This window comes from Pezoporus occidentalis, unplaced genomic scaffold (genome assembly GCF_034315485.1).
Source record: "Pezoporus occidentalis ecotype Australia unplaced genomic scaffold, CSIRO_AGI_Poc_V1 ctg276, whole genome shotgun sequence".
NCBI lineage: Eukaryota > Metazoa > Chordata > Aves > Psittaciformes > Psittacidae > Pezoporus > Pezoporus occidentalis.
This window is the reverse complement of record NW_026914675.1, coordinates 75,973-91,501: the sequence shown is the minus strand read 5'-3', so window position 1 is coordinate 91,501 and position 15,529 is coordinate 75,973. Positions and strand designations below refer to the sequence as shown.

The 15,529-nt window shown below is 53.5% G+C and overlaps 2 protein-coding genes across 5 annotated transcripts; both read left to right on the top strand.

The window, feature by feature from the left end:
* Positions 1-576: 576 nt before the first annotated feature.
* Positions 577-8,648, top strand: NCLN (nicalin). Of its 4 annotated transcripts, none has more exons than XM_062625020.1 (16): positions 577-832; positions 2,343-2,533; positions 2,745-2,889; positions 3,511-3,605; positions 3,821-3,901; positions 4,052-4,155; positions 4,252-4,340; positions 4,493-4,632; positions 5,197-5,375; positions 5,533-5,620; positions 5,704-5,742; positions 5,846-6,009; positions 6,582-6,635; positions 6,717-6,795; positions 7,474-7,574; positions 8,019-8,648. In XM_062625020.1, exons 1-15 carry the CDS (start codon positions 649-651, stop codon positions 7,531-7,533), a joined length of 1,692 nt encoding a protein of 563 aa, XP_062481004.1. In that variant the 5' UTR covers positions 577-648; the 3' UTR covers positions 7,534-7,574; positions 8,019-8,648. The 4 variants fall into 4 exon arrangements, with proteins under 4 accessions (XP_062481004.1, XP_062481005.1, XP_062481006.1 ...); XM_062625021.1 differs by having other exon boundaries at positions 7,772-8,648; XM_062625022.1 differs by having other exon boundaries at positions 5,849-6,009; positions 7,474-8,648.
* A 2,453-nt stretch (positions 8,649-11,101) lies between these two features.
* On the top strand, positions 11,102-13,174 carry LOC134166912 (activated RNA polymerase II transcriptional coactivator p15-like). The gene is made up of 4 exons (XM_062625016.1): positions 11,102-11,190; positions 11,304-11,420; positions 11,564-11,672; positions 12,749-13,174. Exons 1-4 carry the CDS (start codon positions 11,116-11,118, stop codon positions 12,826-12,828), a joined length of 381 nt encoding a protein of 126 aa, XP_062481000.1. The 5' UTR covers positions 11,102-11,115; the 3' UTR covers positions 12,829-13,174.
* The last annotated feature ends 2,355 nt before the right edge of the window (positions 13,175-15,529 follow it).

Sequence of the window (15,529 nt, the reverse complement as noted above, 5' to 3'; positions counted from 1 at the left end):
GAGCCACAAGCTCAGCAGCCACACACAGATCCCTATCCCCGCCCCACTGATGCCTCTGCCCCTTCCATTTAGCACCGGAGATCCCGAGGTCCTGCAGCTCCAAGGGCCAATGGGGACCCGCTCCGAGGTGGCTTTGCCCCCGCTTGGAGCCCTTCGCTTTGGGGCCGGGGCTGAGCAGCTCCTGTGGGAGCCGTGGGAAGCTCCAAACCAGCCCCAGGGCCCGATGGAGCCCGGTTCGTGCCTCGCATTCCCCCTTCCCCATTCCCACACCCGCGGCACCGGGCAGCTCCCGGCTCTCCCCAATAAACGGAGCTGCCGGAACAGCCGCGCCCGAGCTCTCATTCATGGCCCGGGGGGGGACCGGCACCGGCAGCGCCCTCCATGCCCAACCGGGGGCGGGGAGGGGGGGGAAGCAACGGGGCCGTGACCGGGATGGAGGGGGGGGGGGGGTCCCGGTGCTCGCCGGTCGGAGCGCCCCCTGCAGCCCCGACGGGAGCACGAACGGAGGCGCCTACAACTCCCAGCGTCCCTTGCGGCGGCGCCTCGAACTACATCTCCCAGCATCCCGCGGGCGCCGTGCGTGCCGTGCGTGGCCGGTGGAGCGGGGCCGCAGCGGCGGGGCCGGGGGCCGGTGCCGGTGCCGCGGCGATGCTGGAGGAGGCGGGCGAGGTGCTGGAATCGGTGCTGAAGGCTTCGTGCCTGCCGCTGAGCTTCCTGCTCTTCGTGCCCGCAGTGCTGCTGCTGCTGCTGGGCCCGCCGCCCGCCGCGGAGGCCGCGCACGAGTTCACCGTGTACCGCATGCAGCAGTACGAGCTGGGCGGGCAGCCCTACGGTGAGACACCGGGCTCGGGCCTCCGGGAGGGCGAATCCCCCCCTCGCTTTCCCTCCGTCCCTTCCTCTCTGCTTCCCTCCTTCCCGTTCAGCGGTGGTGGGGACCCGCCAAGAGCCCAGAGCCCGGGGAGGGGCCCAGCGCAGGCCGCGAAGCCACGGGCGGCCCGGGGAGGGCGGCCAAGCGCAGGCCGCGGGGAAGCCGCAGCCGGGCCCCCTCGGGCAAAGCCCAGGCTCAGCGGGAGCAGGAGGGGGCCCCGCAGGGTGAGCCGGGGGTGGCCGGGGCTCCCGCTGTGCCCTGCAGGCTCCTGCGTGTGGGGTTTACTCCGCAGCTCTGTGGCACGTTGGGGAGCTTGGTGCTGAGCTCGTTTCTGTTCTCCTGCCTTTGAGCCCTCAGTGGCTCTTCAGGCTCTAGCAGCATCTCCATTCGGGAGTCTGTCCTTGTACAGCTGCTCCTTTATGCTACCGGTGACCTCCAGCTCCTCCGTTCTGTTGCTGGTTGTGCAACACCTTCCTTACGGTCAAACCTGTTCTGTGAATCATTGAAGTGCTGGAGCTCTCAGTCTCCTCCTCCTGCACTCGCTAACCCAGAGCCAAGCGGGGTTCCTGACTCTCCCGGAGGTACCTCCACGTTGTTGAGAGCCTCACTGGGTCCCAGGCAGATGCGCTCGTGGGTCTCCTGCCATCTCCTTGTGTGGTTGAGAGCTGGGCTGGGGCAGCCTGGAGAAGAGAAGGTTCCTTAAGGAGAGACCTTAGAGCAGCTCCAGTGCCTAAAGGGGCTGCAGGAAACCTGGAGAGGGGCTTGGGACAAGGGCCTGTAGGGACAGGCCAAGGGGAATGGCTTGAACCTGCCAGAGGGGAGACTGAGATGAGCTCTTAGGCAGAAGCTCTTCCCTGGGAGGGTGCTGAGGCGCTGGCACAGGGTGCTCAGAGAAGCTGTGGCTGCCCCATCCCTGGCAGTGTTCAAGGGCAGGTTGGACACAGGGGCTTGGAGCAAGCTGCTCCAGTGGAAGAGGTCCCTGCCTGTGGCAGGGGGTTGGAGCTTTAAGGTCCCTTCCAACTCGTTCTCTGGTTCTATTTATACAAGATGTCCTTGTGGTCTGCTCTTGGAGAGTTCTGGAGCTGCTGGAAAGCCTCCAGGCTGCTGCTCTCCCAGAGGATTGCATTTTCATGTGAGGGATTTGATATGCTGGGACTGAGAGCAGGAGGGAGGGAGCAGTTCAAAGCTGGCTGCACAGAAACATCCCAGTGCCTGAGCCAGGCCAGCGTGCGTGGTTGTGGTGAAGAGGAACCTTGGGGCAGGCTGTGTAGTGCTTCAGGGAGGTGAGTCAGGCAGGACGTGGCTGCACAGGTGGATGCAAGGCAAACCCCCAGATCTCTGTCCCTTCTTGGATGGAGGGGAAGGGATGAGCTTGGCTCTCTGCAGATCCTGGCTGCTCAGAAGCTCACCACATTGGCCCTGAGAAGGGGCTGGGCTGGAATCTCTTAGCAAGGCTCTTGCTGCTGTCCTGCAGGCACCAGGAGCGCGGTGCTCAACACGGAGGCGCGCACGGTCGAGGCGGACGTGCTGAGCCGCCGCTGCGTCATGATGCGCCTGGTGGATTTCTCCTACGAGCAGTACCAGAAAGCTCTGCGCCAGTCCGCGGGTGCTGTGGTCATCATCCTGCCCCGAGCCATCTCCTCTGTCCCGCAGGATGTCGTCAGGGTAAAAACCAGCAGGTTCCCTTTCTCTTCCCATGGGAGATGGAGTGGAGTTGTGGGGGGGAGATGTTTGGGTTGCTGCAGGACTGAAAGCTCCTGGTTTAGTGCACGTGCTCTGATTTCAAGCTTGGCTTTCTCTGCTTTGGAGGTTCATTTTGCTCTGCCCTCCTGCACCTTTAGCAGCTGCTGAGTCTCTGTCTCCTTTCAACCCACAGCAATTCATGGAGATCGAGCCGGAGATGCTCGCGATGGAAACCATCGTGCCAGTCTATTTTGCAGTGGAAGATGAAGAGCTGCTGTCAATCTATGAGCAAACCCGGGCTGCTTCTGCCTCGCAGGGCTCTGCCTCGGCTGCAGAAGGTGAGTTTGGACAAGTGGGAAAGGTTTAGAGGAAGGACAGGCCTGGACCCACCTCTGGGAGCAGTCTGTTGTGTCATGCACCGTGAGCCAGTGGTCTGCTGCCTTCATGTTCTGTCTTTATTGAAGCACTTTGAGGTTTAATGGAATTAAAACACACTGTAAGAGAGTATTAGAGTATTGCCTGGCTGAGTTTAGAAATACAGCTGCATGGAGCTGAGTTCTCAGCTTCACACTCTTGCAAGTGAGAGAGAAACTCAGGTTAAAAACCAGCACTGAAGATGTTAAATGACTACAGTGTGGTGGGGTTTGGGAAGCTTTTTGTCTGCCCACAGGTCAGTTCACTGCTTCCATGTATTTCCCTGTAAAGAACTTTTCTATCTTTAGTGGCCTGCTGCGTGTGGTGAACTTCAGGATTGCTGGAGAAAGGGGTTTGGTTTAGCCAGCTCAAAATGCTGGGATTTGAGGACAGAATGGAAGTGCTTGGTCACCAGGTTTCCATGTCAGTGCACAAGCAGCAACTGAGAGGGCTTAGGTGGTTTGAAGCTGGCCTCCAAAGCTCAAAACGATGGAAATAAGGGATGAAGCTTCCCCAGGGGCACATTTCTGTCTGGTTTGTTCTAGTCCTGCTGCACACAGCAACTGCCAATGGCTTCCAGATGGTGACCAGCGGGGCTCAGAGCAAAGCCATCAACGACTGGCTCATCCCCAGCGTGGAGGTGAGTTGTGGATGGGTTCAAACTGCAACACTGGTGGGATACCACCTTCTGTTGGGGCTTCATTTGGACTGGTAGGGGAAGTGAGGGGGGTTCTCAGCCAGAGAAGTGTCTTAAGTCCTGGGAAGAGAGGCTGCTTCAGGCTCAGTGTGAGTGTAGAAGTCTTTGTACAGGGGACAGAAGTGATGCTGGATGACACTGACTTCTCTCCTCTGCAGGGAAGGCTGACGGGGCTGGGTGGAGAAGACCTGCCCACTGTTGTGATAGTTGCCCACTATGATTCTTTCGGAGTGGCTCCAGTGAGTATCTTTCCTTTCTGCAGCTCCCATATGGCCTCTGCCCCGCTGGGTTTTCTTGGCCTTAAAGCAAGATGGGGTGGGCTATCCTGAAGGTTGTTGTGCTACAAGGGTCAGTGTAGGGTTGTCACCTGGTCTCCCTTTGGCCTGCAGTGGCTGTCACATGGGGCTGACTCCAATGGCAGCGGGATCTCGGTGCTGCTGGAACTCGCCCGGCTCTTCTCCCGGCTCTACACCTACAGACGTACGCACGCGGGGTGAGAACTGCCCTCTTCCTGCTTCGGTGTCCCAGGCTGAGTCCTGTAGTGTGCAGTGTGATGTGCTAACACTCTCCTGTCCTCTTTGACCTGCAGGTACAACTTGCTGTTCTTTGCATCTGGAGGTGGCAAGTTTAATTATCAAGGAACCAAGCGGTGGCTGGAAGACAATTTGGATCACACTGGTGAGGAGGGGGCTTTGTGTTCTCTAGCAAGGCTTCTTAATACAATGGTGTTAACTGGAATCTCAACCCTCCTGGGGGAATCTCCCTGCTTTTTGGGGATGGAAATCCCAGCATAAAGCAGAGCAATAAGGGTTTGGGTTTGTGTCTTCCAGATTCCAGCCTGCTGCAGGACAACGTAGCGTTTGTTCTCTGCCTTGATACTCTGGGTCGAGGCAACAGCCTCCACCTCCATGTCTCCAAGCCTCCCAAGGAGGGCACTTTGCAGCATGCGTTTCTGAGGGAGCTGGAGACGGTAATGAGAAGCATTTTAAGTAGATGGGGAGTTTGGGACTTACTGTGGGGAGCTGCAGCTCTCCAAGAGAGGAAGGGATGAAGGAGGAGTTGTGCCATGGAGGGATTTCGTGTGTTGTTGGTTTGAAGTGCAGACAAATCCTTGTGCCACAGTCCCAGCTGAAGCAGACCAGATCTGCATTTTCTACTGCACCTCCTTATGGCTTGCTGCTTGCAAAAGCTCCCCTGTAGTGACCCTAAACCAGCTTTTTCAGAGAATCACAGACTGGTTTGGGTTGGAAAGGACCTTAAGATCATCCAGGTCTAACTCCCTGCCATGGGCAGGGATGCCTCACACTAGACCATGTCACCCAAGGCTCTGTCCAGCCTGGCCTTGAACACTGCCAGGGATGGAGCATTCACCACTTCTTTTCTGACGTTAAACCAACTTTTTAATGGCAGTAACTGCACCTTAGAGGTGGAAGTAACTGCACCTTGGGGAACACAAACCAGCCGGGTCTGAGCAGTGTGAGATGGGACTGTGCAGTGGGCAGTGACACCCTGGATGGCTTGTCCTTTGCCTCAGGTTGTTACCAGCCAGTTCCCAGAGGTGAAGTTCTCCATGGTGCACAAGAAGATAAACCTGGCTGAGGACATGCTGGCGTGGGAGCACGAGCGCTTCGCCATCCGCCGCTTGCCCGCCTTCACCATCTCCCACCTGGAGAGCCACCGGGACAGCCGGCGCAACAGCATCATGGACAGGAGGTGGGAGACCACCTCCCATCCAACCTCAGCACTGCTGCTGCTGGTCTGATGGGTGAAAAACCACTGGGAGTTGGGTTCTGGATTGCTGCAGTGGGAAAGGGGGGTTCTAGAGGAGTTCTAGAGCCACCAACAAGTCTATAATCCCCTTCTGCTTTAGGTCACGAGTAGACACTAAGGCACTAACCAGGAATACCAGGATCATTGCTGAGGCTTTGACAAGGGTCATCTACAACCTAACAGACAAGGTAAGAGCTGCCCATTGGGCTGTCTGCCACCTTTGTCCCGCCCAAGCAGGTGCCCTGCACCAAGGGTTTTTATTCCCTTGCAGGGCGCACCTGCAGACCTGCAGATCTTCACGGACCAGATGGTGAGCACAGGTTTTATTTGGGGGAAGGAGGAATGAAGGATCTGTGAGAGGGGCCCTGGTCCCGGTGCTTGACTCCTTTTGCTTTGGTGGTGTTTTCTTGCAGCAGATCCAGCAGGAGCAGCTGGAATCAGTGATGGACTGGCTGAGCAGTCAGCCCAGGGCTGCGCAGCTCATTGATAAAGACAGCACCTTCCTCAACACCTTAGAATATTACATGGGTCGCTACCTGAAGGATGTCAAACAGCATCACGTAAAGGCAGACAAAAGGTAAGACAAGGAGTGAAAGCATGCACATTGGCTTCCCCCTCCAATGCTTTCGTGTCCAACTTCTTGGCATGGAGCTGGAAGTGATTGGTCCTTCCTTCTCTCCTGTCGGCTTTGGTTCATGCTCTCTGTTGTCCCAAAGAAAGCTCTTTCTCATCTTCACACCACAGTAACAAGTCCCAGCAGCTCCCTCTGTGTGAAGAGCTTGTTTTGGTTCCATGCTTCCCACTCTCGAGTGCTGCTTTCCTTGGGATGCAGGGAAAGACTCGGGTCCCCTGGAAAACTTTAATGGCAAGGAGGCAACCCTGCTGGGGTTGAAGCAGTTTAATGACCGTGGTGAAGCATCTTCCATGGGCTGCTCTGAGACAGCTGAACAGCATGTTCTGAATTGTACCCTTGGGCCTCTGATGGTAGGAAAGGAAAGACTTAACTAAAACCAGTTCAGAACTGGAATGCAGGTGGTCATGCTTCCCTGCTTCTGGCTGGATGAACTCCTTGGGAATGAGGGGCTTGGGCTGTCCTTGCCACAGCGTTGTGATGCATTGTACAACCTGAAGGTTTTCTTCTTTTCACAGGGACCCTGAGTTTGTGTTCTACGACCAGCTGAAGCAGGTGATGAATGCATACAGGTACGGAGCCCCCTTGGATGTGGGGAGCTGTTGCCTCCCTCTGTAGCTGTAGCAATTTAAGGTGTTTTTTCTTTGTCACAGGGTCAAGCCAGCAATCTTTGACCTGCTCCTGGCTGTCTGCATCGCCGCCTACCTTGGTGTTGCCTATGTGGCAGTGCAGGTAAAGGGGAATAAGCAGGAAGTGGGTGTAGTATTTCCCTCACAAGTCACATTAGCTGCAGTAACTGGTGCTCGCACCCTCCCAGCACCACAGTTGAAACAATAATGCCACTCCACTCTAAAAGCAGTAGTCCAGGATGGCTCTTTGATGTGCATGTGTTTTGAGTACCCGAAGGCCATCTCTTGCCATTTTAGTTCCCCTCCAGAACAAACAGAGCTGCATTCAAAAAATGAAAAGACTTTATCAAGTGCTTGCATCATCTCTGGGGGGGGTGAGACAGGCACAAATACTTCTGTACAGCTCCAAGTTGTAATAACTCCTGTTGCACCAAGTGCACCCTGTCCTCAGGGTGAGTGCTCCGTATGATCCGGACAAGGTGTTGCATTTGCCCAGTGGGATTGAGTTAAGCCTTGTAGTAAGCTTCCACAACACAGCATGGTTGAGGCTAGGAGGGTCATCCAGTCCAATCTCCCTGCACACCTTAGATGTCTCCTGAATATGTCCAGGGAAGGAGATTCCGCAACCTCTCTGGGCCACCCTACTCTGGTGCTCAGTCCCCCTCGCTGTAAAGAGGTTCTTCCTCACGTTTAGTTTGTGCCTGTTGCCTCTCTGTAGAACACAGTCATTTTATGAGTATTGAGAAGGACTGATGGTTACTTATTTTCCTTCTGTTCCCAGCACTTCGGTCTCCTTTACAGGATGATACAGAGATTATCTCTTAAAACCAAGCAGCAGTGAAGCCCCAAGGCACCAACCCAGACAGCAGCACTGAGCCATCGGTGAGCCCATCAGGAACTTTTTCTGCCTTCCGTTGAATCCTGCTGGTTTTCTTCCTCTGTCTCCTCTTTGCTCCTCTATAGAGGGGAGGAAGGCAGAAAGAACATGACATTTTAACTCTTGTGCACCTTTGAAGTGCTTTTCTTCACCTTCTTCCCCTGCATTTGCACCATGTCTGGTTTCCTTTGCTTTTGGCAAGGGAAAGGCTCAGAGACATCAGGAGTTCTGCAGGTTGATCCAACACTGGCTGGTTCTGAGCAGCTTCTGTGAGTGTAAAAGCGAGTCCAGCACCTTCATGGACACACATGTCATACTACAGAGTAGAGTGATGTATGACCTCTGCCCAGCAAACAGGACTCAGAGCACTTGTTTTAACCAAAAAGAAGTGCATGTGAAATTAAAGAGAATACTATTAGCATGGTTTCTTATGGCACCTTATCTTCCAGGCCTGGCTTTAGGAAGGTGTGTTGAGCAATTAGACTGTGCAATAACTCCCTCCCTTCAAGGAGCTGCACTGGAACTGATCTCTTCTGTTACTGGCAGGATGAGTCAAGATTGGTCAAGCAGGTTCCTTGCAGTAGGGTTTGTGCCAGGGCAGATTCCCTCCTGTCTCCCGTGGAAGATGCATTGTGCTGGGTACTTGGTTTCTCTGGTCCTTGAGCAGTTCACGGCTGCCATCGCTCTGTACTAACCTCTGGCTTGGTTTTGAAGAGGTGTTCTACAGGTCCAACTGCTGCAGGGCCTTGTTCTGTGCTGTTCCATGTATTTAAATGAACTGGTCGTAGTAATAACAAGAGCAACCCAGCTCCTGCTGAGCTCTGGTCTGTAATCCCTTCACTCTCCATTCCTCAGCTTTCACTTCCAGATGGGGTCTGGATTTTGGGGGGGGTTCCCATGTTCATCTGCATCTCAGGGTCTCATTTCATGTTTTTCAGCTCTTTATTAGTTTCGGAAACACTGTTCCTGGCCTGCACGTTCCCAAAGTGCTTGTTGCTGTCCTTTCATGTGCTGCCCCCAGTGTGTATGGAGGGAGGCAGGTCCCTTTAGCCATTAAAAAGCAAAACAAACCTCAAAAAGGAGTTTCATGAATGTCGTTTTAAACATGGCTCTTTCTAGAGCAATACCTAAGAGAGCATCTCTTGGAACACACACTCTATTACTTTTATCCTTGAGCAAGGCTGAGTTTAACTTTGCTGCTGCTCCTGGCTGGAGAGCCAAATGTTGTTCAGAGATAAGGCTTGGGTGCTCAAGAATTGTCACCTGCAGTTGAAGCTCAGAGTCAAAGGCTTCCACCAAGGCAGTGTGGTAACAGCTCTGTCCCTGTCAGGGCTGTAGCGTTAAAGCAGATCTCAACAGGGAACACTCCTGATGCAGGGCCTGGAGCCAATGGCAGCCCTTTAAATGAAAGGTTGAAAGAGGCAGAGGAGGAGAGTTCATAAACCTGAGGGGCACATCACGATTCATCCTGTAATCTGGATGCCCGTTGTGTAGCTGGCTGCTAGAGAAAGTAGTTTTTACTATGGTAAAGGGCTTCTGCTTTCGGTCCAAATGCGTGGGCATTGAAATACTCTCCACTCCCATCAAATTCCAGCTTTCTCATAGCTGGAGCAGAGCAAACTCCATTGCCCCAGTGCTGCTTCCTTTGGGAAGCTGACAGCGAAGCTTGTAATAAATAGACTCTGCTATTCTGCTAGGTTTGGAAAACCCAAGGAAAAAGGTGCTGAGCCATAGTGCTCAGTTCTGCCACTGCCATAAGCCACGAAGGCAGAAACAACCGCTGTTGTGGTGAGATAAAAGCTCACAACACTGCAGCAGAGCTCCATGTAGCTGGTTCTTGTTGCCCCTGTTTTTATGGAGCCTTTTTGATCAGGAGTTTCCATGGCATGTAAGGAAGAAGCATGGAAAACATGTCCATATGCACACGAGCGACTGGCAGCGGATGCTTGTAGCCAGAAACCCCTTGGCTTTGCTCTCTGCCTGGTGTTACCTGCTGCCCTGGTGCTGTCTAAGCCTGCACCTCCAAAAACCTGCTTTTCCAACAGGTTTTAAGCACTGAAGCTGTTCCTTCTGCCCACTCCCACCCTCACAAGCACTAATGGGGACTCTGTGCGGGTAGCTTGGACTGCTGTAGTCCATCTCCCAAACAAGAGGCTGCTTTGTTGCTCTGAAGTAAGTGCTACTGCGCAATAGGAACTCTCTACTCTTGTACTCCGTGTGAAGAGGAAAGGCCCTGAAGCCAAAGCAGAACTGGGTATCCCACTCCCTGTGCCTGAAGGCATCACCACGACCTCTCCAGAATGCTTCAAACCACCCCAAATTGGGGTGGGGGTGGTTTGAAATCACCCACCCTCGTGGTGGTCACAGCACAAAGCGGGTTTTCCATTGAAGAGCCATTCACTTTTGATCGAACTGATCCGAAATGATGGGGCTGCTCCTCGGTGTCCCTGCAGGTTGGGCCTTGGGGTGGGGGGGCTCCAGGTTGATCTGGTTTTGTTTCCATTTGGAGTTCTTGGATAGCAATTCCATGGTGATCATCTGGAAGAGCTGCAGCTCGGGAGCAAAGAGTTGATGGCTCTGGCAGTGTTGCCTCCATTGTTTCTCTCTCGTGTGTCCTAAAGAACAAATGTATATTGAGTGACTATTTAAAAGCTAATAGAAAATTCAATGCAGTTGATTGACCTATGATTATTTTCCCTTTTTTTTTTTTTTCCTGACTATAAATGTAATAATATTTAAGTATTTCCACGTTTTTCCTTCCCTTCTTCGTTTGTCCCTTTCATCCCTTGGAAAAAAAAAACAATAAACCCCATGAGTGGGTTTGATGAACAGATTTGGGTGGAGAGCTGGAAGCTCCCAAAGCCCTGGAATCTCCTGGCCTGATTTGAAGGGATAAACATGGATTTCCACCCTTTTGGCTTACATCACCCCTTCTATAGAGTCCAAAGCCAAACAGTAGGATGGACCCCATTTAGGGACCCTGAGCAAGATTCCACCCCCCCCCAAGGTGAGGCAATTCCCATGTATCCCAACGTTTTGCGCTGCTTGGAAGCAGTTAAAGCTTCTAATGCAAGAAAGCTCCAGCCTCTGCCGTTACAAATGACTCTTGGAACACTTGGGAGCTGTTTGTTCGTGTTTAGAGGTGTGTGTTCGCCGAGTCCTGCAAAACACAGCGGCCGTGGAATGGGTGGAAGGAGCCTTCGAGCCCATCCAGCTCCGAGCCCCTTACCGCGCACCTCGCACTAGGCCGGCTTGCAGAGAGGGACCGGCGGCCATGGCGAGAGCCCGCTCCCCTCACGGCCCGGCCCTGACGGGGCGGGGCTAGGCGGGGCAGCGCGGCCGCGATTGGCTGGCTGGAAGAGGCGTTGACATGGCGGGAAGAGCAGCGAGCCGCGCGATTGGCGGAGCGGCCGCGGGGAGGGGCGGGGCTTCGTTCTTGAGGCGGACGGCGGGACGGCGGCGCGGGCAGAGCTCCGGGAGGTACCGGTAGGGCCGGGGGTCCCCGCCTGCTCCCGGTGTCTCTGACGCACGGTTCTTGCCCATAGGATGCCCAAAGGCAAGGATTTGGTGGGGATGAACAGCGTGGAGAGCGACCGGAAGGGAAAGGATGGGAAGGAAAAGGTTAGCGAGCCGCTTCGGCGGTGTGACGGGCACCGTGTGCGCTGTGGAGGCCCGGGTAATGCCTTCCTGCGGCTCCTCACCCCGCTCTTCAAAGCGGTGATCTCTGTGTCTAGAAAAGAAAGAAAGAAGCGGCTTTGAAGGCAGAGAAAAAGCTGAAAACAGAGGCCAAGTCTTCAAAGGCGATAGAAACCCCAATGGGACAAGGTGGTGAGGAGGGGGCCATGTTCCAGGTACGGAGGGCAGGGAGCTGCTCTTCCTCCATCTCTCTATATCCACCTTCCCTCTACCTGCTCCCCTTGTAAGACAGCATTCCCGGCTCTTGAGTGGCCCATGTGGCTTGGGCAGGTTCACCACGGGCTCTGTGTCCCTGCAGATTGGGTACATGCGCTATGTGCGAGTGTCCTGCTTCAAGGGGAAGGGCCTGGTGGACATCAGGGAGTTCTACGCTGGCAAGGATGGTGACGTGAAGCCAGGGAGGAAAGGTACCGGTGATGTTTGGGGGTGTTTTCCCTTATAATGGCAGGGAGAACACCCCCCTCCAAAAGTAAATCCACTCTTCCCAATTGAGGTGGGGACAGGAAGGATAAGACCCTTCTAGGTCCCTCCCAGGACCCTGCTGTGTTAGGTGTTCCTTATCCTTTAGGCGAGCTGTGTGGTGATGTGCTATAGAGGCCAGCACTACCTGGGGAGGTGATGGAAGTACTGGAGAAGGGAAGACACATTCTCCTCTGGAGCTGCGGAGTTAAGGCTCAACTCAGGCCTTTTGCTTTGGAACTTTGGCACTTGCCTCATAGTTCTCAGGCTCTGCTCTCCCTTCACCTGCCCTGGGTGTTGTGCCTGATAAAGACTGGGTTGATGTGGGCTTTCCTATTGAACCTTTTGGTCCTCGCTATAGGTTTGCGTGTGCAGGGCAGGCAAATTGGCTTCAGCTCGATTTGCTTCCTACCCATGGAGCGTGGTTTTCCTTCCAGAAATGAATTTCCTTTGGAGAAGTTACAAGTCTAAATTGCTCCCTCAGAGGAAACTGCGTAGCCTGTAATGCAAATGGGAAGCAAAGCCCTCCAGCTTTTCTGTGCCGTTGGGAGCAGGGAGGGAAAGGAGCCTTGTGGACTCCTTCCAGGCTGGAAAAAGCACACCCACAATGTAAGGGATCTGTCAGTTAAAACAGAGAGGATGGAGAAATGGGGGTGTTCAGTGAAATACTGCCTCTGCTGTCGCAAGAGCTCTTGGGCCCTGATCTTTATCTAGAGAATTTAATAACACTCTGGCCCCACTTCTTTCATGTGATTCTGAACCAAGGAACAAGTTGACATCTGGCTGGACCACACACCAGGATTCCCCTGCTGCACTGGCTTTGTAAGGGAGAGGCCCAGCACATCAAGATCTCTGCTGGACCTCAGAAGGAGCCAGTTCTTCTCAAGGGTTTAAGCCACACGAGTGATTTCTTGTTAGCAGCTCCTTTAAACAGAGCTGGAGTTGGCATTGGTTCCCTTGGGCAGTTGAAAGGAAACTGATGCTCAACCCCTGCCTCCTCTGAAGCCTTTCCTGCTCTCTCTAGGGATTGCCCTGTCTGCAGAGCAGTGGAACCAGCTGAAGGAGATCATTCCTGAGGTCGATGCTGCAGTAAAGAAGTTCTAACACAAAGAATCTTGGACACCTTCAATCTCTTTCCTTTCCCTTAAGTGCACTGACGAGTATAAAGGCAAAGATTCCCACCTGAAGCCTTCCCCTCACCTCGCTGGGGTTTCCTCCCTGAGGTGGTCATGCTGAAAAGACTCTTCTATTTCCAAGGAGTAGCTTGTAATGAGCACTGGGAACCAGCACCAGTGCTTGAAGTGAGACTTGGGCACATCTGGTCCCAAGCAGACCTGAGATCTGTGCTGGTGAGGGACAAGAGGCGTGGATGGCTTCAGCCTTGTGGGATGCTTTACCTGGTGCTGTCTTCCACTGGATTCAGTGTTGAGAAAGATGGGTTGTACACCTCCTGTTGGCTTCCTCCTTGTTTCCTCTGTGTGTCATTCAGCTTTTCTGTGTGAAGAAAGGGATTGTACTGTAGCAACTGGTTTGGCTGTAGAGGGTGAAGGTACACACAATAAAGGTGCTTGCATTATAAAATGGCCAGGGTAGTACCTCACAGCCTCACACCTCCTTGTTTCAGGCACCCTTCTTTGCAGGTTGCTGTTGGGTTTCCCTTTCAGAAGGAGAAGGCTCTGTGATGTTTGCTCTCATGCAACGTTCCCAATAATCCTGCTGGACAGAAGCAGCCAACGGGGCTGCTCCAGGTGATGGGAAGGGCAAAGGAGACTGCGAATCATTCCAGGGAACTGATGATGAGGAGGCCTATTAAATAGAGGGGAAATTAAAGACCTGAGGAGGAAAAGGAATATTCCTTTCCCTGTGGCAGAGAAAAATGACAAGCTCTGGGAAGAGAGCAGAGAGGCTATTTTGTGCCTGAGCTCTAAATGGATCCCACTCTGGGCTCAGCTGCAGCCTTCCTCAGCAAGACTTTTCCAGACTCTTCAACAGCTTGCGTCTTCCATCTATTTTTGGGTTCTCTCTTGCCCTGGTTTCCATAGTATCCGAATGCTTCATGCTCTTAAATATATCTGACACTTGCAACACCTTGGTGAAGTAGGAGGTACCGAGGCCCTTGCTCTGTGGAGGTGCAGGGGCTGCACCAGCTCAGGGCTGTGTGGAAGATGTGGGGTGGAGCAGTGAGTTGAAGTTAGAGGCTTTCCTAAAGGTGGGATTTGTCCCTGCACTAAGGGTAGCAAGGAAGATATCATCTGTCCTCATAGAACTGCCTCTTCAAGCCAGTTTTGGAGAGCTCAGTGCTGTGGTTGCTCGGTGGAGATGGGTGGAGTTGATGGCTGAGGTGTTCTCCTCTCATTTGGTGTGCAGCTAAGTCTGCTTCTCCATAAGAGGAAGAGCATGAGGACACCAGGCTGTGTCCCAGAGCCAGGTTGCTCATGCTTTAAAGCTTCCTGTGAGATACTTCTGCCTTAGTGTTCCGAGACTGAAGGTAATGGGAAGATGAAAAGCAAGAGGGGCTGGTAAAGAGGAGAGGATGGAAGCTTCTAGCAATGGATCTCCTGCAAAGGGAAGGTGTTTGTCCCTGAAGCTCTTCATCTGCCTGGCTTGGAGCACTTTGCTCTGCACAACCTTTTGCTCCAGACCAGAAACAATCACGTTATAGGAATGAACTTTTCCCTTCTTGAGATAGGATGTTGTTGCTTGGGGTTTTCTCTGCCAGGACTGTTGTAACTTGGCCTTTGGCTCTTGGGGAGCAGATAGGGAAGGAAAAGCAGCTTGTTTTAAAGGATCCTTGACTGACTTTTCCCCTCCTCTCTATTTCTTCTCGGGGCTGGTGGTTGGTTTTCTGTCTCCTAGGTGATGTGGAAACGCAGAGCTCCAGCTTGGCTTTTGTCCTTTCCTCCCTGCCTTTAGGAGCTGGAAGGAAAAGGCAAGCACTTCAAACACAACGCGTAGCTTTGCTGTTCCTATGTCCCCTCTTGGAGCCCTTCTCTGCTGAGCTGGAAGTTCTTCACTTTTTCTCTTGTCTTTTGAGCCCTGTCTAAATCCAGACACTCACCACAAGCAGCAGAGAGGTGCTTTTCACTCGGGTTTTATCACTAGCAAATCTCACCCTGCAGAAGGGAATCCTGGGCACACAATGTGCTCTTCCTTTAACAGCTCTTTTGGTGGAGCAGCATCTCAGGTTTGGGCAGAAGCTGGCTCCTTCCTCCTTTGGGAATGGTGCGTCTGAGCCCTGCTGTGCCCCTTGCAGCCCCCTCAATGTCGGCTGCAAAGAGGACCTGTCACGTCCCTTCTTCACCCTCTCTTGATGCCATGACTATGCTTTATCTGCCCCTTACCCCTGTTGCTGCGGTGTGTAAGTGTCTGCCTGGCTCTGAGCTCTTTCCAGGTCCTCCAGTTCTGGTTTCCATGGACTCCAAAAGCTCCTGGATGTACTTTGCCTTCTCAACAGGCATTTTCCACCTGAGGCACTGGGTCCCTCGAGCTCTAACATAAGCCAGGAGCAGCTTGTGCTGGAGGAGCTGACAGGGAAAAGCAGGCTGTGCATGGAAAGGTGCTTGGAAACATGAGTTGCTACGGTACGATTCGTCCAAGGTGAGAGCTTTGCTGCTGTTGCTGTAGAGGTTTCTTGGCTTGAGAATGGTTGAGCTGTTGAAAACGAGAGCAGCTTGACCTGTCATGGGCTTCCCAGTGGATGTGTCCCGATGGATGGCAAAGCCCTGGCAGTGTTTGCAGGGGATGTGAGCCGGGCTGACCAGTGGGGGGAGTTCTCTGGGGCTATTTCGGGGCTGGTTTGGGACCC

Excerpts from the sequence above, each read along its gene's own strand:
- LOC134166912 (XM_062625016.1), top strand. The coding sequence starts at position 11,116 with ATGCCCAAAGGCAAGGATTTGGTGGGGATGAACAGCGTGGAGAGCGAC. Across the intron at positions 11,191-11,303 it reads GAAAGGATGGGAAGGAAAAG|AAAAGAAAGAAAGAAGCGGC; the intron begins GTTAGCGAGCCG and ends CTCTGTGTCTAG. Across the intron at positions 11,421-11,563 it reads AGGAGGGGGCCATGTTCCAG|ATTGGGTACATGCGCTATGT; the intron begins GTACGGAGGGCA and ends GTGTCCCTGCAG.
- NCLN (XM_062625020.1), top strand. The coding sequence starts at position 649 with ATGCTGGAGGAGGCGGGCGAGGTGCTGGAATCGGTGCTGAAGGCTTCG. Across the intron at positions 833-2,342 it reads GCTGGGCGGGCAGCCCTACG|GCACCAGGAGCGCGGTGCTC; the intron begins GTGAGACACCGG and ends GCTGTCCTGCAG. Across the intron at positions 6,636-6,716 it reads CAGGTGATGAATGCATACAG|GGTCAAGCCAGCAATCTTTG; the intron begins GTACGGAGCCCC and ends TCTTTGTCACAG.